This window comes from Rhopilema esculentum, unplaced genomic scaffold (genome assembly GCF_057945365.1).
Source record: "Rhopilema esculentum isolate cy_ngs unplaced genomic scaffold, ASM5794536v1 HiC_scaffold_36, whole genome shotgun sequence".
Lineage (NCBI taxonomy): Eukaryota > Metazoa > Cnidaria > Scyphozoa > Rhizostomeae > Rhizostomatidae > Rhopilema > Rhopilema esculentum.
In genome coordinates this window covers 652,858-679,805 of record NW_028300847.1, presented here as the reverse complement: position 1 = coordinate 679,805, position 26,948 = coordinate 652,858, and the positions used below count along the sequence as shown (strand labels likewise).

At 36.1% G+C, this 26,948-nt stretch overlaps 1 protein-coding gene across 3 annotated transcripts; it reads right to left on the bottom strand.

Moving 5' to 3' along the window:
• Window positions 1-932: 932 nt before the first annotated feature.
• Window positions 933-25,125, bottom strand: LOC148957186 (GRB10-interacting GYF protein 2-like). 3 transcript variants are annotated; one of them, XM_089115785.1, is made up of 27 exons: window positions 24,968-25,125; window positions 18,986-19,027; window positions 18,331-18,556; window positions 18,012-18,108; window positions 17,204-17,312; window positions 16,656-16,708; window positions 15,669-15,821; window positions 14,426-14,598; window positions 13,699-13,746; window positions 12,346-12,894; window positions 12,065-12,230; window positions 11,860-11,961; window positions 11,252-11,316; window positions 10,754-10,942; window positions 10,341-10,437; window positions 9,900-9,966; window positions 9,092-9,155; window positions 8,005-8,211; window positions 7,133-7,405; window positions 6,780-6,961; window positions 6,057-6,165; window positions 5,329-5,495; window positions 4,499-4,559; window positions 4,099-4,195; window positions 3,447-3,493; window positions 2,202-2,306; window positions 933-2,082 (listed from the first exon to the last, which is right to left on the bottom strand). In XM_089115785.1, the coding sequence occupies exons 2-27, from the start codon at window positions 19,024-19,026 to the stop codon at window positions 1,864-1,866; spliced, it is 3,666 nt and encodes a 1,221-aa protein (XP_088971911.1). In that variant the 5' UTR covers window position 19,027; window positions 24,968-25,125; the 3' UTR covers window positions 933-1,863. The 3 variants fall into 3 exon arrangements, with proteins under 3 accessions (XP_088971911.1, XP_088971912.1, XP_088971913.1); XM_089115786.1 differs by having other exon boundaries at window positions 7,133-7,402; XM_089115787.1 differs by having other exon boundaries at window positions 18,021-18,108.
• Window positions 25,126-26,948: the final 1,823 nt, after the last annotated feature.

Below are 26,948 nucleotides of genomic sequence, written 5' to 3'. Positions count from 1 at the left end.
ATGCGGTCGATGGTTGAGAGGAATGCCCTGCCTAGGAGGATTTTTAGCTATTTGTGGGTTCTTTTTCGGTAAATATTAAAAAACTTTGTTGGGAAACGAGGCCTGAACACCTGCCTAGAGTGAAAAAGCTAGCGATAGCACTGCTTACATCCTATTAATTTTCATGACTAATTTAAAAACAATTAAGCCTCAGATTTTCAAAAAATTATGAACAGCGAGCCTGAACCTAAATTTTATGGTTCTTGAATAAAAAAAGTGTAAAGCGTTACAAAATTTAAAAGCTTTGGAAGGAAAGGCAAGTGATTGTAACCTCATGGCACCACAAGCTGAGACTAATACAAGAACGATCTACAGATGAAACCCCCGGTAGACTCTTTCATATTGTATATGGGTGGGAGACCAATTAAAACAGTATTATTAGCTAAATCCTCGCCTCAAAACAAACTACAAAAGCAATAGTGCATCATGTATGTTCTGGGCCGCGCGGGAAGTTTCGGAGGTCCTGGGGCAAAACCAAAGGCCAATTTGCGAACGGAAAGAGCAGAAAATTTTGATTACCACGCCCTAAAGATGAGATTAAACTGGATTTCAGAATATTAGTTGCTGTCATTTTCTTACAATCGTTTAAAACCTTATATTATTTTTTAGGCATACTTTCGTAACTTCGGATTAATTCCATTCTTAAAATGAAATTCGTTATTTTATAAGGCCCCTTCGACTTTATAAAGTAATCAATTCCTCATTTATTGTGCAGTGAACCGATCACTGCGAACTTTTACTGTTTATCACTGCACAAAATTGTTTTATCACTATACAAATTGATTATCACTACACCTTAAAAACAGGTATGATTTAAAAACAAGTATCCCAAAAATACTACGAAAAACATCAATTGATTTTGAAGCAGAATGAATAAGGAAAAATGGCCACAGTCTTGACACCTGATCTCATTGACACAGAATTTATACAAAATTTACGCGAGTAGGGAAGTTTAAAAACTTTTAATGCAAAACTGGCTTTCATTGCGGCAATAAGGTACATGAATTAGTATTTAAGGCGCGCAGTTGAAACTAACTGTAGAAATATTTCAAATTGTAGCTGTAGAAATACAACGCAAAATCTAACACAAAGATAGCTGTTTGCGAGTGAATTCTAGGACGAAACCTGATGACACAAAAAGCACTGCTTTAAAATGCAAGTCGATACGTTACTTTGGCGCCCATAGGGCAACGCTCTAGCAAGTGAAGATCTTGCTTATAATGAACTGGCCACTAGGAAAACGCCATAGATGATCAATGGCCTGCTAATAATAACTGCTCTTCTCTCTAAAACGGCCATTCTAGAGCCACCGCGATTTGATAGTGGAAAACAATACCTCGTTTGGCTTTATAATATCTGATAACAGAAACGACGAAAACTTAAATGCGAGCAATGCATTTTCAACAAAACATTCATTTACCCTAACGATAGTGCTTGCTTTATGTCTGCCACGAGTTTGATGTAACATCCTCACAAATTGCACTTTCTTATGTTACTTTCTTAAGTGTACAGGCGTTTAAATCTGAAGCAAACCCCATTTTCAATGCATTCGAGGCATGCATTTAACAACTATAATCAACTACAAAGATTAAAAGCAAACCTTAGCAGAAATACAATTTGACCTGCCAGCTACCATCTTAACAAAAACACACTCATAAAATCATAAAAAACAGATTTATCTTTCCAATGACCTGACTGGTTGAAGGCTTAGCCGATTTTTGTGTAAACGAAGTTGACCTCCGGAAATAGAAAAACCGCAATACCATCAAAATGCAACTACTGAGTTTGTTAACGAGAAGACAGGTGTCTTGGGCTCGTGGCTTTTTACTTTGTGCTCCATGCGTCCATAGCACTTTGTATTTCCCCTCTATTGACCATATCAGGATTGGCATTACAGCTGAAGCCAAGCAAGTTTGGGCTCACTTTCTGCATGCGTTTCTTGTGCTTCTTCCTTCTTCCGTTTGGGTCATCCCCTTCGGGGGATATCACATCATATCCACTTGACACGGCAGCTTCTGAGTTAGTGGTCGGAGTGGTGCTTTGCTGTGAAAAACAACTCGGAATTAATTGATTAAAATTGAAAATGTAAATAGGTATCATTTCCTCCATCCTTGGCAAAAACAAACACCGAAAATTAAAAATTCTGAGGAAAAGAGACTTACGGGTGATCGCTGCTTTCTATTTCTTCTGTTCCATTCCAGGAATTCCTTTGCAAACTTTTCAGCATTACCAAACTCTCCGAAATAGCTTCGAATGTATTCATTGACCTGATTAAATAATAACAACAATACTTTCAGTAAGAATGTCTTGTTAAAGCGGGAATCAACAGCATTCAACAGAAGGAAGATTTGCAGAGTTGACCTGTCTTCAATGCATAATCATCGTCTAATCAATCTCAAAATGAATCAGAGAGAAAATAGTACAATATCATTTAGAAGCTGACATATTGGCGTAAGTCTGCCGTATTCTTATTTGCCTGTCAGATTCATTACAATAAATGAAGCAAAAATTAAACATGTTTTGAAAAACAGAAAAGGCTCTAGAGTTCTCGATTGACAACGCGAAATTTTCAATGGGCGCGCACAAGTCAAAATAAACCAATGGTTGCCAAGGGAAAGCAAATCTTGTAAAAAACAATCTCAAGCAGGTCGGTGAATTTTCAAATCTCTTCGAATTTACGCAATAGAAATGAAAGGATATTAAAGGTCGCCATAGTGACATCATGCCAATTAGTGCATTTAAATGTCTCTTTGAGTATACTATTAGAGCAGCTGCTTGGCCACAACATGGCAGCCTAATTTAGGTCGGGGAAAACACTAAAATTTTTACATCAGGTACTCATTTTCATAGGGCATGGAAACAGATCCAAAATGTAGAGAGATGGTGTATACAAATTCGCTTCGAAAAAACATCAACTAAATGTTAACAAACTTACGTTGAAGAAAGAGTGTCCTTCAAGTCAAAGTGAACACACAGAAAGTTATAAGAAATTCTAAATGTCTCTTTAAAAATGATATTTAATAATGCCTTTAGCAACAGGCCTAATATGACATATAAAAAGATATCACTCAAACCGTCCACTGTATAAAAAGCCTGCTTACAGGAAGTGGGCTAGTTTCCAAACGTGGGATCGTATTCGCAAATGTTTACACGAGGAAACGATTCATCCCCCTTAGGTGGGATGGCCTCTTCTTTGAAAACTGTAAATGAGCTTTTTTAGTTTTTGGCGTTACAAAAATGAACATTAGTTTTCCTCAACAATGGTGAATAAAAATTTGATTCCTTTTCTGACTGTTAAATTATACAGTATGGTCGGATTCAGATTACGGAATCTTGATTTGTGCTCGATCTATCAAATTATGCGATCAACGGGCCCTGAGATATTATCGTAAAATTAGAACACGTACCTCGTATGGCGACTCTATTTCTTGCAAGAAACTCACAAATGTTGGCACTAGGGAGAACATTTCAAAAATACAGTTTTTAAGAGTACTAACTACAAATTTGAAGTTATGACCAATTGAATTTGGCATGGGGGTCTATTCTGACAAAGGGTGTCTTCTCAGCTACAACTCGTGGATATTGAAAAGTAAATCATCCTTTGTTGCATAGCATGGATTAACAGAAAAGGGAGAGTAGCAAAAGAGCGGTGCTAGTTATCTGCTGCAGAGGAAAGTGAAGATAACTCATACATGCGGATCAACACAGGGCAACGAAGAAGTCCCCTAAACGCTGCTTATCACCCTTAAAGGCAATCTGTCTGGTTGTGGATTGGTTAACGAGAACAATAGCTGGAACAATTAACACGATTCCAGCACTCCGCCATATTTTTCATAATGCGATAAATTAAAGGGAGACTGGTTGATCATCGTCGTGACAGATTGCCTTTAAGACGCGTCGAAATTATCATAATGACACACTACTGACAAGTCTACTGACAACTGTTATCATAATGAGATTGAAATATTAAGGTTTACGAAAAGGATTCAATAAAATAAATATGCGTTGTGTAACACTTTATGAATAGGCAAGTTTAAAAAAATAAATAAAATATCTTACCATCAACATATCTGGCGATTCCTGGCATGTTTTTATTCACCCAGTGAACAAAGTCATCGCAAGGATTTGTTTGTTGAAACAGCCGATGAACAACTTCCTAAATGTCCAAAAGGATTGTAAGTAGGTGCAAAATCAGCAAAAATATCGTTATGCACTTACTAAATTGATTTGCATTGCGTGCGTTATTTTGCGTTGCATCTTAACAAGACATCAAGTTCTTATTCTTTCGCGATCCACCCTGTATCTGGTTTGATGGAGCAAAATACCTTTCATGATATAAACAATAATATTTTGCACAAAAATCTGATGAAACATGAAATGTCTCAAAATATTGGCATCGACAGTGTTTCAACAACAGTCTAGTCTAATTACCCTTCAAATAATTACAAAGAAAGCTCACCTCATCTTTTGACTTTTTGTTTTGTTTTGATGTCACGTTCAGGGTAGGGAATGCAGAGTCACTTTAAAACAGAGCAAGAGCAAGGCATTAATTCGATGTCCTTAATTAAATTTGCAATTTACTTCAAAATTTGCAATTTACAACACAACCTTATATTTTTCCAGGGGCTGTATGGTCTCAATTTAGTCATATTTTTCATAGACGCACACATGTTTTAGCCAAAAGATAGGCGTATTTTTCACCAAAATAGAACTTATTTTTCATAACATGTCAATATACCTTGATGGAGAAACAGTAGAATTGCACGTAAAACTTGGAGCTTAAAATTGATTCAACATGACAATTTTGTTAATAGCTTTTTTATCGTTTCAATGATTTTTAACAGACAAATTAACAGCAGAGCGCAACTCTTTTTCCACTTCTATGAGCCTCTGGTTAAAATGTGCAATCTTTCTTAAAATATGTGCTGTAATATTGTTCTTGAATTTAACATAAGCTTTTGTAGGTGAGTGTAAGTAATTAGAATTGAAATTTGAAGAGCCACGTATCATATTTCTCTTTTGAAAATACCTTAATAGGCCCTGGTGTGATTTACGATTCATATGTAGGCAAAGCTTAACATGGGGTGAGGCTCAAACAAGAACTGTACCGGCAAGAGGCAACTGTATTGTCTATCCAATTCGCCATATACGCAGTCAGATGTTAAATAATATCGGGGATCTCGTCGGCCTAGATACTTTAAAAAGCAAGTGACATTTTTATACATACCTGAACTGTGCTGAACCATGTACAGTTAAAAAAAAGATACATTGAAGGCTAAGAATTCTTACCTGACGACTCTAGGCTTGGAACTGCCCTTTGAAAATTGCGAAGATTCTTGCATGGATGATGACCGTGTCATGACGTCATCCCAAAACAGATTATCATACGCACCAAAGTTAGCGGGGCTCGACGCACTCTTCGTCCACACCGAAGCATTTGGTAGTCCATGGCTCATCTGCAAAGCATTGCCCGTAAAAAATTACAAAATGAACCCATTCACTGCTCTGAAGAATAGGGCTCAGCAGCAAAGAAACACTAGTTAGATTAGTTGAAGAAGAAAGGAAAGTCGCAGAATTTCAACAAGAGATGTAGCGTGAATCTACAAATCATTTTTACACACATGATTGACCCAAACAAAAGATACGAAAATTAACGCCACGAATATCTAGGTGCCAAAAACAGATGCCAAACACAAGGAGCTAGGCTAGGAGGGCCGCTGGTAAGTCTTCAGTATCAATGAAACAAACAGGTCTCTACTGACTAAAGAAGTAAATGACTGAATATAGAAGACCTTGTTAATACAAGGAATAACTAAAAATAAAACTTTGGCTAGTGTGGTAATTCGAATATATGTTTTATCAGCATAAGAGTCAAGGGAAGCTCATCATGATAAATAACTGGTCTAATGAATACACAAAACAACAGATTTTGACAAAATTTTATGGGAAAAGACCACAATACTATAAAAAGAATTATAGTACTTTTATGTAGCATTTAAAATGTCACAATAGCGTACCCTTGGTTGCTGTGTATTCAACGGTTGATGGTGTTGGTTTCTCGACATTGCCAACAACTTTCGGGATTCTTCTTCCTGGATTTGGCGCAGTGACATCACAGGGGGGCCACTAGTGAACGAAAAAAAAGTCGGTCACCAACAAAGGTAAAATAAAAGAGAATTAGAACATTTTACGAAATATATAATAACATACATAGAAATGTGCTTCTGCAAAATAGTCTGAAAATGGACGAACGAGCGAAATGGGTTGACGAGCCCAAAGAAAGAACTCGTAAGCAAATGTAAAAATTCATGACTGTTACTGCAATGTGAAATGCAATAAAAAAAGTTATGACTGATATGGCTGTCTAAAATGCAATGAAAATGTCATGAATCTTAATTTTATTTTACATTACTACAATGCAACTTGCCATGCAAATTGTGGTGAGTGATAGTACAAAGTGAAATGTAATTTCCATTGCCATGACTGACATTGGAATGTAATATGCATGTAAATTGTCATGACTATTACATTTCAATGCAATGACTATTACAGAGCAATGTCGCATGTCATATCAAGTCTTTTAGAGGTACAATGGCCTTATATTGATTTATGTCAGAGACAATAGCCTACTCTGCTAAGAGGAGCAATTATCAGGCGAATCATTGTACTAAATACAGCTTTTAAACCACTGGATACGTAATATTGCGCTGTAATTAGGCCGATGTCAAAAAATAGCTTACCCCTTTTCCGTCCAGCCAGCAGCAGCTCTTTGTTGTTGTTGTTGCAACTGTTGCTCGTGTGCCTGAATTTGCTTCATTTTCTCATGAATCAACATCTGCCTCTCCTCCTCTAATCTTTGTATTTCCGCCAATGACGGGGCACTTGAAGTACTGGGAATATTCCAAGTATGAGCTTCATTCATCTATAAGACATTAAGCAAATGTTGAAAAATTCACATATACCAAAATGAAATTCATAGAGCAAAGTTCTAATCATAATTTGAGATACTGAAGGAAGCAATAAAACAAAAGCATCCTTAAAAATGTAGAAAGTGTTTTCGATGCCGCATTAGAAAACTGAGCCTTAGGCATACGTTTTGTCTCCTTTGCTCTTGCTGAATCCTTTCTTGACGATTCTGCTTTTGCTGCTGTTGCACCAGCAGTTGCCGCTGTTTCATTTGATGCAGCATATGCTGTTGCTGTTTCAACTGTCTCTGCTGCATTTCAAGATTCATTTGGTGTTCTCTTTCTTCGTCTTCTTTTTTTCTCTGTGCTGCCAGAAATTCCTGTTGTTGCTTTTCGAGAATCTCTTGCGTCCTTTGGGCTTCTTCATCTTGCCTTTGCTGCTTTTCTCTGTCCTCTTTCTTCTGCGGAGAAAGCACCTATCAACTTGCTACAGTGGTCCTACTGTTAAATTGTAGCATATATGGAACATTGAAATAAAAAACAAGGTACATACTCGTGTTTACAATAAGATTTTCCCTCTTTCTGAAAACACTTTCAATGTTTTGTACTGAATTTTGATTTCAGATTCGAACCCAAAACCTGAATTTCATACTTCTAAGCTTTCACGTAAACTCTTTCTTGTGATGACAATATAAGGTTAAAATAGATAATTTTATAATAGTTATTATAATATTGCGATTTACCAGTGTTATTAAATAGAAAAAAATATCATGAAAATCAATTTATATAGAAAAACGTCTTTTAAGGTCATCAAAGCACTTAGATTTTGTGTGGTGACATAGTTTCAATTCATCGTTATAATTTCTGGATCCCAAATCTTGAACTTCAAGATTCAAAAATCATTAAGGCGAAGATCATGGAAGATACATTATACCTATATTTCTAAAATAAACAATATAACCAAATTGAAAGTGCTTTCGCAAAAATGAAAGCATGGAAAGAAGCACAACAATTACAAATCAAAAACTTTTTACTAAAAACAAAGTCATGAAGAAGTGACCTTTTTTTCTCCGTCTTGCTTCTTCTTCTTTTCCTTGACTTTCTTTGAGCCTTGCCCAACCTTTGTCCTATCCTCAACTGCAGGGTCATACTCTTCCCCTTGTTTTATGTCTGAATCTGCAGGAGAGGTTGAGCCCGCAGTCCCGTTCGTTTTCCAGGCTTTGATACCAGCATCCTCCCTAGCTTCACTTGTACTTTGCGCAACATCCTGTAGAACAGCAGGTTATATTTGTGTAGCATTTGACTGTATCATTTGAGTTTATCAAGATTTTATCTAAAGTTTGTCTTTGAGCTTAGCTCGTTTAGCAAATAGTCTCAGCTTGACTTACTTATTGATGTAGAAGCAATGTTGCTTGGGAATATGAAAAGAAGTGTTTCAGAGCATACAAGATGGTGCTCTGTGGATGCTACATAATAACAAGCCGTTTTTTGAAAAGCAAGGAGAAAAGGCATAATATTTATATCCGAAAATGCATTAATGGTTAAGAGTAACGAGGCCAATAACGATTCATGTTATGCAGCGAAATCATTTTATGTTGGTAAACGCCTAAATATGAAACTAAAACACAACGCAGATTTGAAATACAATCAATTAAATATTTTGTGTAACGTAATTACTATTAGTGTAAGGTAATAGTTTATCAAATAGGTATCTTCAGGTGTAGGTAGCAAATACTGTACGTGGTCGTAATCAAACTCCAGTTTACAGCCTAAAAAGCAACCATCATTCAAATACGCCAACATTCAGTGAATCGCGAGTCCATCCTTAGAGATCTTAACGGTAGCCAAGAAAGTTTTTTTTCATGTTTCTTCTTTGTGAGCCTTTGTCAGAGCCATAACCATATATATTATTATTTAGTAGACTAGGCTGACAAGAGGAAATAATTCCACAATGGTGCTACCCAGTGTGAATAATGCACTTGGTCGGAATCAAACTCTCGGTATAAAAGCAATGACTTAATGAAATGATCGGTGACTTTCAAAGCTGCCCATGGAATACTGATAAGCTACTGTAGCAACACCAAACCGACTTAAAAATACAATATGGTAATCATCATTCTATTATGTTGAAACAAAAACATTCTTACAGGTTCAGATTTGGCTCCAATTTTCTCTGAGCTTCTGTGGTGTTCCAATTTTGCATTCGGTAAGCTGCAGAAAGACGAAGCAATTCTAGATGCTTTAAATCTTAGATGTGATCAAACATATAGCATAGAAGTAAATAATCTTAAGTGCCACTGGCATGAAATATCAAAATTTTGCAAAAGGCTTCTTCTTAGGAAGAAAACATTAATAAAGCTACATCTAGAAATATTTTTCCAAAAAAGGGCCATAAGCTGGATCGATTTTCTGTTGATTTATTTATTCTTTTCTTAAAAGACGCACTTTACATCTAAAGGTAAGCAGAAACTTCGAAAATCTTTTTTGACGCGGCCTAAATGTTTCCGTGAATTGACATTCGAGATGAAACATCACAACCTGACTTGAAATTTTCACCAACACTAGAGCCAAAGCAAGACAACTAAATGGACTCAAAACAACATAAAAACTACCTTTTTAAGAGTGTTCACCAATTTACAGCGAAAAGCCACTAAAATCGAACAACAAGCCCCGAAGAAACCCCTGCATGAAGACTTAAAACGTAGCTATGCTTTTCGGATTTGGAAGCCAAATCATTCACCCTAAAGATTCGTCTTTATCCAAATCACGGCAATGAACAAAACTTCCAGTTACTGGATATTTAACCATAGATAAAAATGGAGTTTGTTCAGATAATAAATAATTGTGGCAAGAAATTGTAAAGAAACAAGGGTAGGGAATTACTCTTAACATGGATAGAACACAAAAACATTACGTTGCAAAAACATTGCATTGCAAAAACATTGTATTAATTACTTTGCATTATTCCACATGACTGGATCGGGGTGTGACGATGTTGGCGTCCAAGGCGTGGATGCGAGATCTTAAATTGAAAAATTGAAAGATAAGATTATTTCAATAAATCACAGCCTGGAAACAAATATTTAACTGCATGAAAGATTCAAGAATTTTTTTTACAAAAATGTATCGTCATTTAGTCCGAGTTAAAAAAGCCCAGTTGGATGTTTTCTTTCCTGGATAGCTTGCCTTAAAAGAATTACATGCAATCATTTATGACACCGTTTCAAATTTAGAAACTGCCAATGTATGGCATTCCTCAAAGAATCACAACACGAAAGACATATAAAGGGGAATGAGCTGACTTGTATGTCTACTGCATAGTCAGGAATAAATTTGGTACTTTTGTGAATTACAACAAAATAATACCAGACGGTGGTAAAGGTAAGAATTTCTTACTTGGAGATGGGGTGGGACTTTCTCCCCAGATTGAGACATCTTCTGGAAAGTTCAGATTATGAGGCCTTTGCTGCATTTCATTAAACTGCTGTTGTTCCTTAAAAGAAAATCCACATACATTATCTATCAGGTGATCATCGCTTACCAGGCGATCTATCATAAGACAAAACTTTGGAAAATCGTGGCACCCTCGTATACTTCGATACTGCGGTTTACTTAATAAATATAGTACATTTTGATACATTAGGAGACGAGCAAGTTATTTTAGTCAAGAGATTTTAAGCAAGAGGCTACTTTAATTATGTTGTTTTAATGCATGCAATAACAATAAACCTCTCTTCATTTCTTGTAAAGAAGTCTTCGCCATAATTATACAAGAAACATGAAAACAAAATATAAATTGTAGGGTCTACCTTCATTTGTTGCAGAATCCTCAGTTCGTGTTGCTCAATTTGCTGCCGCTGTTGTTGCACTTTCCTTTGCTGTGATGTGATTCGCTGATACTCTTCCTGCTGCCTTCTAGCAAGATGGTCTCCCTGCTGTCTTCTAGTGAGATGGTCTCCCTGCTGCCTTCTAGCAAGCTGAGCAGCATAAACTTGTGACTAATAAAATGAAAAAGGTCCTAGGAGCTATCATACTTTCCCTGCTTGCTGGATTAAAGCAACATTTACAGTAGTTTGGTGGTAAACCCTCTCGACAAATAAGTCTAAATCAAATGTTTTTGCCAAAAACCAGGCAATTTCTATCAGTAGAAGATTGGAGCAAGTATAAGTTCAAAATCCAGCTGTTCAGTATAAAATTATGTCGATTTTGTTGTTTCATAAATTTTATTTTGAAATAAAAAACTGAGTAAAGCAAGCAGCGATAATTAAGTTTAAACTGATGTGATAAAAAGTTTATAGAAGACGTACAGTGATAGAGGGCGGCTCGGGTCCAGGCTGGAACGGCACTCTGTTCCATAGTTTGATAATGTCGCCTGAAATGAGCGAAGAAATAGCAGAAGTAAATTTCTGACAGAAGAAGCTGACATACCAGCAATTTAAAAACTGCTAAATGTAAGGCCTATCTACACAACCAAACACCCTTACAAAAACATTGCCATGAATTTGCATATACCATCAAGCTTCATCAAGCAAGATTATGCAAACATGATCATACATTTGTTGGGCGATGTTCATGAGCCATGATGTGTCGTCACACACCAAACAACGTTATACCAACTTAATTAGCTGTAAATAGCATCAGGTTTCGAGAAAGAAGTTGGTTAAGGTGCGATAGTAATAACATAAGATTATAAAGATGATAAAGAGAGTTGCTTAATAAAAACGTTTAGAAATATATCTTCAAAAGTTATGCATCACAAAAATTGCTAGATCTGCAAAGTTGCGTTGTTTCATTTGGCAAATGATCTTCCAATATCACCATCACATAATATTAAACCTCATTGAACTGCATGTATCAGCCAACAGCTTTAGAACAAAGTAAATCGATTGAACTAAGGGTCTAGTGATCTGTTTACCTAGCGGCAGAAAAATTTCGTCGCAAACACGTCTAACAAGAAGTTCCATGGTAAAGTACCCGGCTTTGAACCACTCCAGCATCTCTTCACATGAAAATGGACCTTGTAAAAGAAGAACATTGAAAAAAATCAAGCATTATATGTAAGGATGAAACGCGACTTGACAAAGGATAGTTGTGTAACGAGAACTAACTATTCTGCTTACCTTGGATTTCTCCTTGTGGATCTCGGTAAATCCAGGCTTGCATTCCTTTGATGAGTCCGCCCGGTTCAGCCTTCTTTGCAAAAATTATACTTGGATCCAACACATTGCAGTCATTTGTGTCTGGTTGTTGGGGCGTCATTTGATTCGTAGGGTTTATATTATCAATCTTAGGATTGAAGAAAGAAATTTGGAAATATTGGTGAGAAATGATGATTAGAATAACATTCAGGACTGGTCTTTGGAAAAACTAAAGAATCAATAGTAGAATTTAACTGAAATACCTCGTCATCCAATTTGTCAATCAGATTTTTTATATCATCTTCAATGTTGGGGACATTTTCATCGTGGTCGTTAGCTCGTGGAAAGGCCTTTGAATGGCTTTCTGCCAAGATTTTTCTCATGTCGTGTTGCACTGACCTTACGTCATCAATGGTCAAATCGTCTACCTTTCGAGCGTTTTCGTTAATTCTTGAGTTGCTCTCTTTTGTATTTACAGATGAAAATTCTTTTTCTAATTCGGATACTGAAATATGACCAGGGGTGATGCTCTTAGTTGGCGATTTGACGGGATTTGAAGACAAGAGCTCCTTTAAACGCTTTTCTGTGCGTTGTTCTGTCTCCAGCGAAACGGAAGAGGATGTGTTGAGGTTGTAAGATGCTTGACTTTCAAGCTCAGATGACGATTCTCGGCTGGCCTTATTCGCGGTGGCACCCTCCTTTTCTGATTTAACACCACTATCCATGTAATTAATTGTGCCTCCAAAATCATTTTTCCTCTTCCCCGTTGCTTCTACCTTATTTGAACCAGCATCATAATCCTCAAATACCGGCTAAAACAAAATTCCTGTTATGGTGATGCACCACTTGAGAGAAGCAGTTCCTTATCATCAATAAACTTTAATATTTAATTACAACCAATTATGATTCTCTACACGATGTGGAAGACTTCTGTGAATGTGAAGAATTTTCACATTTGACAAAACGCTCACTGTATCGTCCCAAAATAATACATTGCATAACACGAAAAGCACTAGTTAAACAGTAGAGCAAAACAAGAATTACTGGTGCCAATCCTCTAAATTGAAAATTGGTCATCATATTTGTAATGGATCCAGATTTGTAATCTAGCCTTGCTGATCAAATCTTTGAGATCATAGGATTGGCACCAGTATATACCCTAACTACAGAGATACATCACTGACATAACAGTACCAGCTTTGGAAAACAGCTGATGAGAGTTTGGAAGGAATTTTCGAGACGTGTCGTAACAAAGATAAGATTTTTGTTTTAGAGCAAGCTGTTGTACCTCTCACAGTTCATGTAGTTGTCTGATGGGAAACATCAGTGCAGCTCTGCAGTGGTTGGTGATGTAACAACTTAAAGGATAATTAATTCTCAAGCACATTGATACTTTGTTCTAATAAACTGAAAAACTTTTTCTCAAATATGCATTATACTTATTAACATTTTGTTTTTACTTTCAAGGTTGTAGAGGAATCTCCAAATTTCAGAATAGCTCATACAAGTTAAGCGCATTACAATTATTAAGTATTCAAGTGTCCCTTTTATAAATGACATTGTTATGATTTATTTGACGATTCATTGATAAAAAACAACAGAGGGTTGCTACATACCTCTGTAGTATCATCCTTGCCTGTCTTTGAAGCAGGGTCATCGGCGCTCTGAATCGGTAGATAACACGCAGTCAGTTAACGCATTTAAGCTCATTATTGAAAGAAATGTCCATTGATTTTGTTTAGTTGTTTGCAGCATTGTTTAAGAATTCCATCACACGGGAACCCAATTACAAAAGGCTTTGGTACCATCTTCACAAAATAAGTTTGCATAAATGAGTTTTTTTGCAAATGACTCCGAGGTAACCCTTACATCCTTTGCGGATTTGCTTCTATGTCTTGAAATGATTGCAAAACTGTAGTGGCTACAGCCTAAACAAATCACCTTTTTTCTCTTATACCACAAGGCTTAAGATTCAAAAGGTGTATGAAAAATCTTTGGACTTCTGGAAAATCTTGAGCACATTTGGCAGAATGTTGTTTGTAGGCTAGCAGGATCAGAGGGGTACATATCAAACGTAGAGTTTTTGTCAAAACAATGTAACAGCTTTTAGACAATCAAGTTAAAAACAATCAGTTTGAAAAGACAGTTGATAGGAAATTTTCTCTACAGAATGCTCATGAAGTGTTTCTTCATATCTTTTGGATTTTAAGTTTTTTCATAAAAAGGAAAACCGCATGTCTGAAGCTTTTATTTCATTAGGCAGGCTGTGTCACTTGGCAGTGATAGACGTTGAAATAACAACGCTACGAATTCTCTAGGGCTAAAAAAACCCAAAAGACGTACTCGCAAAGACTTGAACTGTCCTGATGAGTCAAAGGTACCAACGTCTTGTTCCACATCATCGTCACACCACTCTGGCAGTCCACTCGTGCTACTGGCCCTGTTCCAGGAGCGTCTCTGCGAATTCTCATTGTCCTCATCCTTGCTTTTATCCGACCGCCAGTTTCGCGAAGCATCTAGCAATAATAAATTTTCTAGATAAATAATTTATCTGCAAACATGTATTATTTTAAAACGGCTTGCATTGAAAAGCCCGTATTAATGCAGGAGGATGAACTACACAAGACAAAACAATAAATATGGAAAGACGAATTCAAAAATTGTTTCACAAAAAATCGATTCAAAATGAGTTATTTTTATGTTTATGAATAAAAATGATCGAGATCCTATGATTTCTGAAAACCTAAAAATACTGCACTTCATGGGATGTTACGATTGAAGAAAATATTCTGCAACATTATACCAGCAAAAATATATCTTAAATATAAAATATATCTTAAATATAAAATATATCTTTGGCCGATACTGTCATCCTTAAGATCGGGGAATGTTCAGAGCGGCATAAGGAGCAGTTAAAAATGAAAGGGGGAATTTCACAGGAAATAGTTCTCAGGTCAGGTCTGTACTCTACTTTAATGGTGACTTGACTATCTTTCATCTGTTGTACAGGTTGGGTAAGTGAAAGCAACTGAGTTTCCAGCAGAGAATGCTAGTGACCAAGATAATGTTAGTGACGAACAGGTGACCAACAGTAAAATCCAGATAAGAAATATTTCTGGGCTATCTGATCTAGCTTCATGATATCAAAAAGGCATTAATCCTGACCCTGAGGAGTTGAGTAACGTTCCTTAGATGATGTCATTTACAGAGAATAACATCATTACATTGCAAAGCAAAAAAGCAAAAAAAGCATCGGCCTTTAACCATTCATTGAAATAGCGTTTATTAATAGTATTCAATATTGTGGAATCTGATAGGATTGCCGAATATTTAGAACTTTCCCCTGACTTGAATATTTCCCCTGACTTGAAGTTAATCTGTTTTTAGCCAGGGTTCCGTGCCAGGGAGACAAACAGTTTTCACGTGGCGCAAAAATTACAGAAATCAGTAGTTCGAAGGGTGTGCTATAACAAAGATAGCGAATGCAGAAAAGTGGTCGAAACTCTGGCAAACAAGTACTTGGAACAAAACAAATATAATCAAGGACAGAAACCAAGAAAATTTGTAGAAGAACATTGGTACATACCTGCGGAGCCCTTTCGCCATGATCGTTGCCCTGAAATTCGCCAGCCACCACCATCGTCCTCTTCTTGACTGATACTTCGCCAAGGTTCTCTCTCAGTTGTTGCTCCTCCTCGGTCGCTCGGTAATCGGGGTCGAGGCTCAAGTCCACCGCGCACTACAAAGAAAACCATCATGAAAGTGAGCTATCGATTTTTTATAGCACAAGTCTACAGAAACAACACAACTTGAATACGTATACAAATATTGAAATTTTTCAAGCGACCGGACGAAAATCGAGCATAAATTTCCTGCAACAATCGGAAAGATAAAAGAAGAAAGGGACTGGTTTCAAAAACCGTAATGATGTGTCACCAGTTTTATGTAAATAAAAGTATAAGCTACATTTATAAAGATTTAGGCAATTTTATTACCGCTTCAAAATCATTTTCTATTTTGGTGAATGATAATATTCTTTATTCATGAAAACCTAAATTAATCTGGAATAGGAAGTTAGCTTTAATATTAACCTCCTAACAGGTGACAATATTTACAATCAGATATAAAAGTTTGCTATAACATAAGTAAAAAAAGTAGAAATGCAGAATAAATAAATAAAATAAAAATCTTTACGCCTAGTTCTTGAAGTTGCTTATTTTTTTTTATTTCTTGGTGCCATGAAAACAAAACACTATACATTCTGTGTAGGTGTCGCTAGATTCTAAACGTTTGATTTTGATGTTTTAAAAAATGGAAATTCAATCAAGCAGGAAAATGAAACATTCGAAATTACGAAAGGAAGGCACCTACATAAGCCAAATTGCTTTTGTCTTCATGTTCTTCCTTTTGATGATCATGAAAGAAACAAAGGTGCTTCTTGCTAAAGGGCATATCTAAAAAGAATTCATGCGACTGCCCGATCGCAAGACAATACATAATTGGAGGGACAGTGTGATAAATGGACTGCTAGATTAAAAGCACAAGACAAAACAACAGGAACGAATGCTTTTACCTCCAGGGGGTTCTCCTCTTCCTGAGATTCGCTCTGTGCTCCCACCCCTTGCGCTGAAACACCAAAAAAGAAAACCCGTAAGGCAACCGAAAAACAGATAATTCGAAGACAGAGAGCAGACGAAGTTACAAAACATTTAGCAGAACAAGATTCAGAGCAATCGAAGTGGTTCAGGTGAAAAACTCTTGGATCGGTGCTAGCGTCATATGGGCTTAACTATTGCCATATCTGTAATCATTTGTTGGAATACTCATCTTCTTCTGATTTTCACTAAAACACTTGAAATTGATAGAAATTCTACTTTTCCTCAAGTCATTTCTTTTCTCTCGATGTAGTTTTTCACTTACATCTACACCTCCTTGTGGCATTAAAGAAACTGTCAAGTAAAATTGCAAAAATGTAACGATATGACTGGAATGGGGATTTTTGGTTAGACCGTTTTTGTCAATTAAAATCTACATCTATCAGCTTTTAAAGAGGGAACTAGGTATATCTACAGCACAAAAATGATTGAAAACAACGATCAGCTATGCACCATCAGCACATACCCTTCTGTCCAAGGCCTTCTTGTGTACTGGTCTCTTTGATTGCTGTACCCACTTTCGTCATTTGATAATGTCCTGTATGTTCCAGGCTGACCCTCACCTCGCCCTCTGCCTAGTATGGTGGAAGATAGAAATTATCAAGCATAAAGAAAGAGTTCTTAAGCTTTACAAAGAACTGCTTTCCTAATACGAACAAATAAAAAAAAGCAATATATTTTCTAATGAAGATAGGTACTAAAAGGTAAGGAACAGTTCCATACAAACTCATTCAGTAGTCAGAAACATTGTATGTTGCCCAAAATAAAATTAATGCCGGGCCTATGTTAGAGAAAACATGCCGATCGTCTTAACGCTCTCCACAACAGCGTGATTTTTCCTTAATTCTTGGCCAAAGGAATTGAAATATTTTGTTTCTTTGTAAATCAAAACAAAGGTCCTCGATTTTCAACTGTACAGTTTCTCTCTCTTTGAAGGAATGTCCAGGCAATAAATTTTGGTGTTTGAAGAATTAATGACAATAGAATTTCCGTTACGAATTGTATTTGAGCGCATATTATTTATCAATCTTCAAGTTGGTATCTTTGATTAGCATATATTTGTTTGATGTATTGGATAGATTGTAAATATATTGCTGAACAACATGAGTTTGTTACTTCACGTACCATGCACGAACTATTACAAAAACGAGATTCTATCACGAAAGATATGTCCCTTGACCAGTTCTAAAAAGAAGCTTATTTGACCACGGAAGGAAGGAAAAGAGAAAGTTGTGAAAGATAAATAAAATTCACAGTATAACTAAGCAAATTACCTCTGCTACCTCTTATTGCACCTCTGCCTCTTATTGGAGCGCCTCTACCAGTCATTCGCAGCACTACCTGACTGTTCACGCCAGCGACTTGACATCTCTGCAGTATGAAAATACCATTTAGCATAAATTCTAAGTAGTTAGTTGGAAGAAAGCACTAAGCGTTATAAAATTGCTACCAGAACATCACTCTATATAACTTCCAATTCTAAAAAAACTATTAAAAGATTTTAAACCAAAATCAACAATATTGGAATTTAATTTTTTTGGCAAGCTATCAAAAACAGAGCTTGATAAACAAAAAGGTTTTCAAGAGATCTACCTCTTCTTCCTCGGTCATTGGAATAAATGAGAGAGGCTGACATTGTGTTTCTTGCACAATGACGTCACCGAAATCTTGCAATGATTTAGGCATTTTGACAGCTTCGGAAAATAAAGCAAGCATTTCCTCCCGCCCATACCGAAAATCAGCCAATTTGAATCGCTTCACAGCAACTGACTTGCTCTGCGTTTCAGTATTTGTGTCCCCACCAGCCAAAGCCCTGAGCCTATAAAAAAGAATAACCAGTTTCAAATTTGCACAAAAAACTGGGAACAACTCAAAAAGCCTATAAAACTAACAATGTTTAAATCTGAACAATTTTTGGCGGTTCAAAATTTGAAAGAGGCTTTGAAAAAAGCAAACATATTACAGAAAGACAATCGAAGTATAAACGTCAGAATAAGGGTCCGAAAGAATAAGATGGAAAATTTTTACCCAGTTGTGAATCGAAATAGGCCAATGAAAAAAGTCGAGCACATGACCGGTATAGTTGTTTCAGACGAACAAGCTTTCAGTAAGCTGTAAAATGTTTGCTTTTTTCCAAGCCAATTGTAAAACTTGCTGCTATATTTTACTTTTTGATTAGCAAAAATAACAGCCAAAATCCATAGAATCGACTTTTGGTTATTAAGCAGCTATAAAAAAGTCATTTTACCACTCGGGACCAAAAGTCATCTTGAACTCCGACATGATCATTCTGCAAAAAAGAAGAAAAAATGAAAATAGCAGTGAGTAATTACAGAAATCTGGGATAGGCAAGTTAATCTAAAAACAGTACAATAGATATGCAAGATAAACTTACTAATTACAAAGGAAACTTGCTGCAAAATACAGTTGCTCCATTAAAGATACTTTTACAAGATACTTCAAGCAAAAAAGAGAGAGACAAGTGGCGAATTCGCCCACATTCTTAAAATATGCAGGGACTCTGATACATTTTTGAAAGTGGGGGAGGGAGGGGGGGGGGGAGGAGTACACGCACATTACAGGCTCTGCAAAAAGCTCTATTATTTGCAAAAAGGGAGATCTGAAGCCCTGCTAAGCAAAATGTGCACAAGTTCTAAGTTGCTGGGTTGAGAAATTCAGACTTTTTAATTTAAATAGAATAAGCAGACCTTGTCACTTGTACTTTTGCAGGTCTGCTGTGGAGCCTTTGTCTCATTTGCTCAAACAGGCCATCACGAGAATAAACTTTGTATATGTACAAGAATAAATGTAGAAAAATTAAAAACCAATGCTGTATTATTAAAAGCAATTGTTGCTGAAGTCTCCTTTATCCTCTGATGTCGACAATTTTGTTACCAGCTCTTTTCAGGGTACAGAGCCAGGTAATGAATTGAACTTTGAAAGGAGCAATTTTTCCTTCCAGTTTTAGTTTAAGAGAGTGATCCGCAGTTACCCTAAGCTTGTGAGGTGAGCATGGAGGGGAGCGTGAGCTGTAGCTGGCCTCAAACCGCCAGCCGCGAATAAGGGCAAACTTTTAATTGAGCAAAAGATGGTTGTCAATAAAAAACATATTTTGACAAAAGTTAAGTTGCAATGATGGCTGCTAAAGTTGATAGAATTCAGTAATCTCCAAATGCATGAAGGTCGGCCTATGTAGAGATTATGTACTTTGTGGAACAAAATTTTTGTGTCAAACGAAACAAACAACGTTTCTTTTACTTCCACCTCCACTACAACGGTTCATTGGGCTTTCATACCTTTGCGAAAGAAAGGAAACAATGGCCGATTGAACCAGCTGGGGCAAGAAGCCCCGACCGAACTGCCAAATCACGTCAAACCCTTTGTTTCCGCGCAGCAGACCAGAAATGAGATATCAAAAATGTATATCCCCATTTTCAAAGTTTCGAAACTTTACTTCTACAGCGAGTACAGAAAAACGAAAGATATTTTCGAGTACTATGAGCCCCCATCTTTGTGAGCATAAATCATCGTTGAAATCTTCGCATGCAAAAATTTGTGTCAGTGCCTCTTTAATATAAAAGTCTTCGAAACAAGGGTTTGTTCAAATTTCTTTGCTTTGTTTTGAAAAGTGCACTGGACTCTGCTTAAAGTCTGTATAAAGCTTGAAGTCTGCATAAAGCTTGAAGTCACACTGACACCTAAAGTAACTTAGACCTAAATTAGAAATATAATTAAGCATATAGAAATTTAGATGAAAATGTTGCTATGAAAAATGGTTTAATATACAGTTTGCAAATTGCTAATAATGAATTGATGCACAGTCCTGTTAATAGAGAGTCTTGAGTTGTAAAACAATTTAGTTGCTGTTCAGGGTTTCCCAATATGTTCTACAAAAAATTTCCTTGGGGCTGGGGTAAATCTGAAAACTTTCCAAATGGGGGCTGAAGCCTCCAAGCCCCTACCTTGCTGAAACCTTGTTGGAATAGAAAAGCTTCATTCACACAATATGAGCTATATAAATACTGCTGCAGAAGAAGATTCTAACTGTCTTACTTAGGAATAACATTTATGATTGTGTTGTTAGAATAAGTGTGCGGAAAAAATGGTAAATTTTGAAGTAGTCTCCCTTAAAATAAGCCCCACCTAAAAGTAAAAATTGTTAAAAAGCCCTTTAGCTTGTTCAATCTCCCATCACAACATGCCATTGGTAACAATAAATTATTAGCCAGTGATAAGTAATAAAAATGAAAACTGAATGAATGGAGCAATGTGGCATCATTTTTGTTGAAAACAGCCATTTTGAAGGCTGCATTTCTTGAATTAAATGCAATAAGAGTGAAATGGCTGGGAAGCCAGGACTCACTAAAGTGTCTGAGCATGAGAGGAGCGCTTGCAGGCAAACCATGGTGACCACGTTTGCAAGCACAACTGAAAAAATGGTCTTTTTCAAAGTTTCCAATTGTTGAAAATATAGAAAAGCAATCCAGCTACAAGTTTCACCATGATAATATTATTAAATGTTTTTCTTCCTTTGAATAAAATGATTGAGATAATTGAAAAAGATGAATAAGGCCATCACAACAAAGATCATGAAGCCCAGAAGCACATGCAGTTTTTGATAAAATTTGTGAAAAGGGCTAGAGATGATTTATCACAAAATTTCTACAATAAAGACATAAGGCCTTTAGTCTATTTACAGTCATGTGCACTCAAAGTAAAGGAAAGTAACGCATCCCATGTTGCACTCAAAGTAAAGGAAAGCAATGCTTCCCATTTTGCAGTTGCAGTCCTGAAAGGATAGTCATTTGTCATAAACTCCAAACAAATTGTGTTCATTATGTCAAATGTATTTGGCAATGAACTTGGTTCAAATTCAGAGATTTTTTAGAAGTCTGCAAAAGTAAGCTTTACCGCTTTGTGAAAGTGATTTATCTAGCAAAGCAAGAATGATAGATTTTCCTGACAACCAGTACAATATTCTGTTTTTGTTGCTGGGGCAAGTTATCAGTTCAATCGGTCATTGAATGAAAGCTAACATGTACAAAAATTCGAGACAAACTTCCAATCTTGGTCGAGTGTGCAAGAGATGGAAATTCTGATTGCTGTTTATGGTTCAAATATTAAAAAAGCTTAAAGTATCATTAATTATAGTAAAATATAAAAAAAAATGACTGCCAGTTTGATCATTGCTCAAATAAAATTAAAGACTCAATCGCTTCAAACGTTTTGAAACAAATGAAAAAATAATGGCAAGATTTCCCTTTTTGTCATAGCTAAAGTTTGCTCTAACTCTATAATGCTATTTTTGTTGATAACAATACCATCATTCTACAGTAATTTTCTGCTTAAGTAGTTCTTTGAAAATTGTCTGTTCTTTGAACGATAAAGGTGACTATTGGAAAAGAAATGAACCAAATGTCATATTGCTGTCATTGTTTCCAGAGCAAACAAACTACTAGTCATCCCAAATAGAATCCTAAACAGAAATCAGCTTCCCTACAGGACCTATTTTTTACATTTCGTGCATGATGCGCCATTAACCTTACTTTATGTCTCTTATTTCCAACAATTTTATATCCTACGCATATGAAAATCTTGCAGGCACCTTTTGCAAAACAGTTGGTGCTCCTGGGCAAGGTACAACAATTTTTAGGGAGGTCCAAGCTGATTTGATGACTAACTGTATTTAGAAAAGTAAAAAGGCTTGTATGAAATATGTGCTAGCAAACTTGGTAAACAGACATTTCTTGAGTAGACTTTAAGTGGTTTGTAGCTAAAGCATCTTACAGTTGCATCACCAACCCCCTCCAAAAAGGAGGAAAATGCAGCCCACATTGTTTTTCTCAATATTATAGAGAAGCTTGGTTGCCTTGGCTCCCTAGTTGTCCAAGGAATGCAAAACAATACAAGCACAAAACAAAAAACTATGATAGTTAAAGAAGAACAAGAACAGTTTCTTCATCACTTTCCTTGGTTTCTGTTTAATCCATAGCATGGAAGGTTTCCTTGAAAGCAGCACACTAAAGTTCTTGATGAAAATCAATTTGTATTGCCTGTCCTCACAATGGCAAAAGGTTAGACACATGCAGAACACTGTATGTGACCAACTTCCATATACTATAAAGACTAGAAGTTAGGTGAACCAGAAAAGTACTAAGAGCGCTCTATTGCTTTTTTCAAGAAGTTTTGAAGCATTGTTGCCAATGAAGTTGATGCAGTTGGTGAGCTTGTTTTATTGTACTAGTGCATTAAACTACATTTAGAGAACTTTCCATAAATGCAAAGTTACAAATCCTCCTTGCATTGTTTGGTTATTACAAAAGATGTCAAAACTTGCGTCAAATTTGTGTTTATAAAAACAGAAAGAATTATGCTTGCCAGTGCCAATTGTGACTACGAAACCACTTTCTAGGTAGTAAAGTCCAGTTCCCTTTTGTTCAAAAGCAAAATTTAATTATGAACAAGATAAAACTGAACAAGATTTGATGGCACCATAGTGGTGTTTTTGCATTGAAGCATAGACAAAATGGGGTCTGACATATAAACCAGTACATTTTTGACTTGTACTGAAGAAATCTGAAACACAGAGTATTCCACTCGCATGTCCAAGCAAGATATTCCAGCTAGACATTTGGACTGTATTTTCACACATCCTAATGAGATGTAATTCTAGGTGCAGTACTAGAGGCATTACATCTATCATTGATAAACTATTGCTAACTAAACTTGAACTCATTATTTGGATACCTTGGCAAGCATTGGTTTTCTTTCCTTGTCAAGCATTGGTTTTCTTTCACTTAAAGGTTTTTAAAATGTCTTTATATAAAAAGATCTATACCAGTTTGCATTTCTTGATGTTGGTGTAGGGAAGGAAATTCACAGGAAATTCTGGTGCATTGAGGTGTGAGGACAGAGAAAATCTGGCTGGAAGCAGAGGGAGGGGACAGGGGCTACATTCCTTGGAAAAATAGTGTATGGGTGCAGGTGGAAGCTTATATATGATGATGCAGGAAAGATCTTTCCAACACACCACAAAGGATGCAGACTGGGATCTATTCTCTATTGCGGGTTGACATCATTGATTTTGTATCTCACAATCTATGGATCTTTCTCAAAAATGGACTTCAGAATTTAAATCTTCATCTTTAAATTAGATAATACTGAAAAAATCATGTTGTTTGGACTATTTGGTCGCGAGTTACTTTTCTTTGAATATTTAGATATTTCTTTAGATTTGACCAGAATTTGCTGCTGCAGTGAAAAAATTTCACTACAGCAGCAAATTCCATTAAAATGTATAGGAAAAGCTAAATCTTGAAAATGGGTTACTTCGCTGTCTGTTGGCCCAAAAAACTTGAAATTTTCAGCACAGACTAATTTCAACATGAAGATTCCAATTCTATGATCCATTTTTGCCAAATATGAAGAAAAAATTGCCCAGAACAGAGAATATTGATGGAAACCGGATGTTCGATAATAAATTGATACAAGACAAATATACTAGCCAGAGCATGAAGACAAAGCAAAGTTTGATGAAGAATCCATGCCTAATTTTGATGCCAATTTTCCACATATGTGCATGTCTTTAAAAACAGTCATTAGATCAATCCTATATTACCTTTGCTGGAAAAATATATCTGATTAGCGTTTTCTGAAAACAATTGGCATTTTGAGTTTATATTTTACACAGGTTTGGGAATCTAATAGTCGCCTGATTTATAACGATGACACTATAGTGCATGCGATGACACTCAGTCAAGTTACAAAAAAAATTCCAAAAAGTGAAACACAAAAAGTAAGCCACCTATTTGTGCTACATTCGGACTATGCTAAGATACATCAAAAGAAAACTTGAATCATTCATCGACAGACTCGTAAAAGAAAGATGATAAATTGAAAGTTTTATGCCTTGGCGCATTCCTAAACTTGTATTTATCGTTTCATCTGGCCTGTCATACATCTTCAAACTACCACGTCAAAAAAGGGCAAAAAACCGTAGTAGACTTTAGTCATGTTCTTCTTACGAAAATTTGGTAAATTTATATGAAGTGTCAAGAATTTTTATCGTCTCTGTACCGTTTACATTGTACCCTTGCGGTTACAGATCAAAGACGTGGTAGTTACAGACTTATCTTGAAACGGGCCTAAACAGAACAGTGTGTGATTCCTAGCTTCTTCTTCAGATATTCATCCAATGTGGATAAACTACATTATAGGCATAACCTCTTACCACTTATTATGGAAGTGTTTCTGTTCTTTGGTAAGAAAGTGGCTTGCCTTCCAGGCTATAATTACGTATAAAGCAGAACAATCTTCCTGCAGTCACCTTCCAGCTGAAATTGTGAGATGGCATCAAAGCTTTGTTTCAGGTCACGTGGACATACAGCAACAATAATAATAATAATAATAATAATTCGAGTTTTCAATTCAACTCAACTTCAGGGATTTCTTAACTGACCGAGTGGATCTCGGTGGTTTTATATACTTTCGAGCATGAATATTCAGAATCCAAGATGGGATCAAAAATAGCTTGCCCCAGGAACACGTGATTGATGACGTCATCAATAAAGGCAAAAAATGCAATAAATCCCCTGTATATTAAAAATATATAGCACAACTTAGCAATTGTAGGTCTTATGTGAACGTGCATTTCAAGAGCTTTCGATTGATGTATCATAAAATTTAGTTTACTGACGTTTGCTTATTGTGTGACGTCATCAGTGGATTTTCCCAAGTTTTGCCACAACTCCACAACCGTTATGCTGATAAGTAAGTGAGTTGGAATTCACTGAAAATGCGCCAAAACTATGTTAATCTAAATATGTTTGATGCTAAAAGTCAAACATTATTTTTTTTTGATGTTCACGATAAAATTGCGTTGCTTTAATTTCGAAAATCGCGACATTATTGTACTCGCCATATCATCATATAATCACCTCTACAGGTGCTCATCAAGATAAGAAGAACTGCATGACTACATGATTGCATGACTGCATGACTACATGATGAAGGTTAATCACGATTTAAAGAAATTAAAGCAATTGAAGGGGAATTGCGCATGGTTTATTGTCATTTGCCTGAAATGTTACTAATGCACTTATCTGCGTTCTCTACTTACACATATTAATTAGCCTGAAGTATAAAAACACTAAAGACGATAAAGGAAATCTCTAAATTTTGATTAATGTAATACGAACATTTAAACTTGTCGTAAGAAGTAAAACAACATCCAAGCATAACAAGTATTATATAGATTTAGTGATAAAAAATAACATTGTTTCAAGTCCATTAGCAGCGATTCATATTTTTCTGCTTAGCCCTTTTTAAACTAATTTGCTGCAGATCAAGTTTATCCAAAATATCTCTTTATCAATATAAAATCATCAAGGAAATCATCAAGGGCCAAATGTCCTTTCTCCTTTTCTCTTTTTACAAATGAAGTGGATGATTCGAGAGCAAGTGCATGTGCCCGATTTGTAAGATGAAACACTCTTCCTTGATCAAATTCTTCTGCTGCAGCTTCTGTAATGTTTTCTGCCTTCACAGCAGCTTTATTCTAGCATTTTACTTATGATAGGGAGTTAAAAACGTTTACAAACAGCAGGGGTAGCCCAGCATACACTCATTTTTTATAAGAAGCGCTAAACATTTCTAGTACTGAAAGATTCTGAGTTTTTTCATTGAATGAACTGCTCGAAATTTCCTAAAAATATCTCTCTTCAATATCTCGTGATTAATACGGGGTATTATCTTTTAAAACTGCAGGCTCAATACTAATTGCAAAGTTTAAAGTTTCTTATCTGGAAACTCACCTTTCCTGTTCAAAATAATTTGATTCAACTTAAATCCCATCGAAAAGAAATAAACGGTGCAATGTCACAATTTAAGATCCAGTGGATACAGGGCTTTACAATAAAAAATGATCACTGTATGGGTCTGCTCCACCCTGACAATTTTAATAAGGTTCATTTTAATAAGGTGTATTTACATTTAAAATCCCAAAATTCCTAACATATAAAATTCACAAGTTTGGTCTTATAAAAAACATCCAAGCTATCTGTAAGGTTTTCCAACTGAGATTGGATTTTCCAACCAAGGAGGGGGGTTCACGTCCCTACACCCCCTATTATTCACGTGCTTGCATGAATGAAAATGCACACAGCAACACCATTATCTGAATTAAAACACGATGTAACGTAAAATTTTTGAAG

What these genes read in the sequence shown, in the direction of transcription:
- LOC148957186 (XM_089115785.1), bottom strand. Translation starts at nt 19,026, where the DNA reads ATGATCATGTCGGAGTTCAAGATGACTTTTGGTCCCGAGTG. An exon ending in GCAAGGATGATACTACAGAG is followed by an intron (nt 12,895 to 13,698) that starts GTATGTAGCAAC and finishes ATTTTGTTTTAG; the next exon opens with CCGGTATTTGAGGATTATGA. An exon ending in GTCATGTGGAATAATGCAAA is followed by an intron (nt 9,156 to 9,899) that starts GTAATTAATACA and finishes GTCTTTCTGCAG; the next exon opens with CTTACCGAATGCAAAATTGG.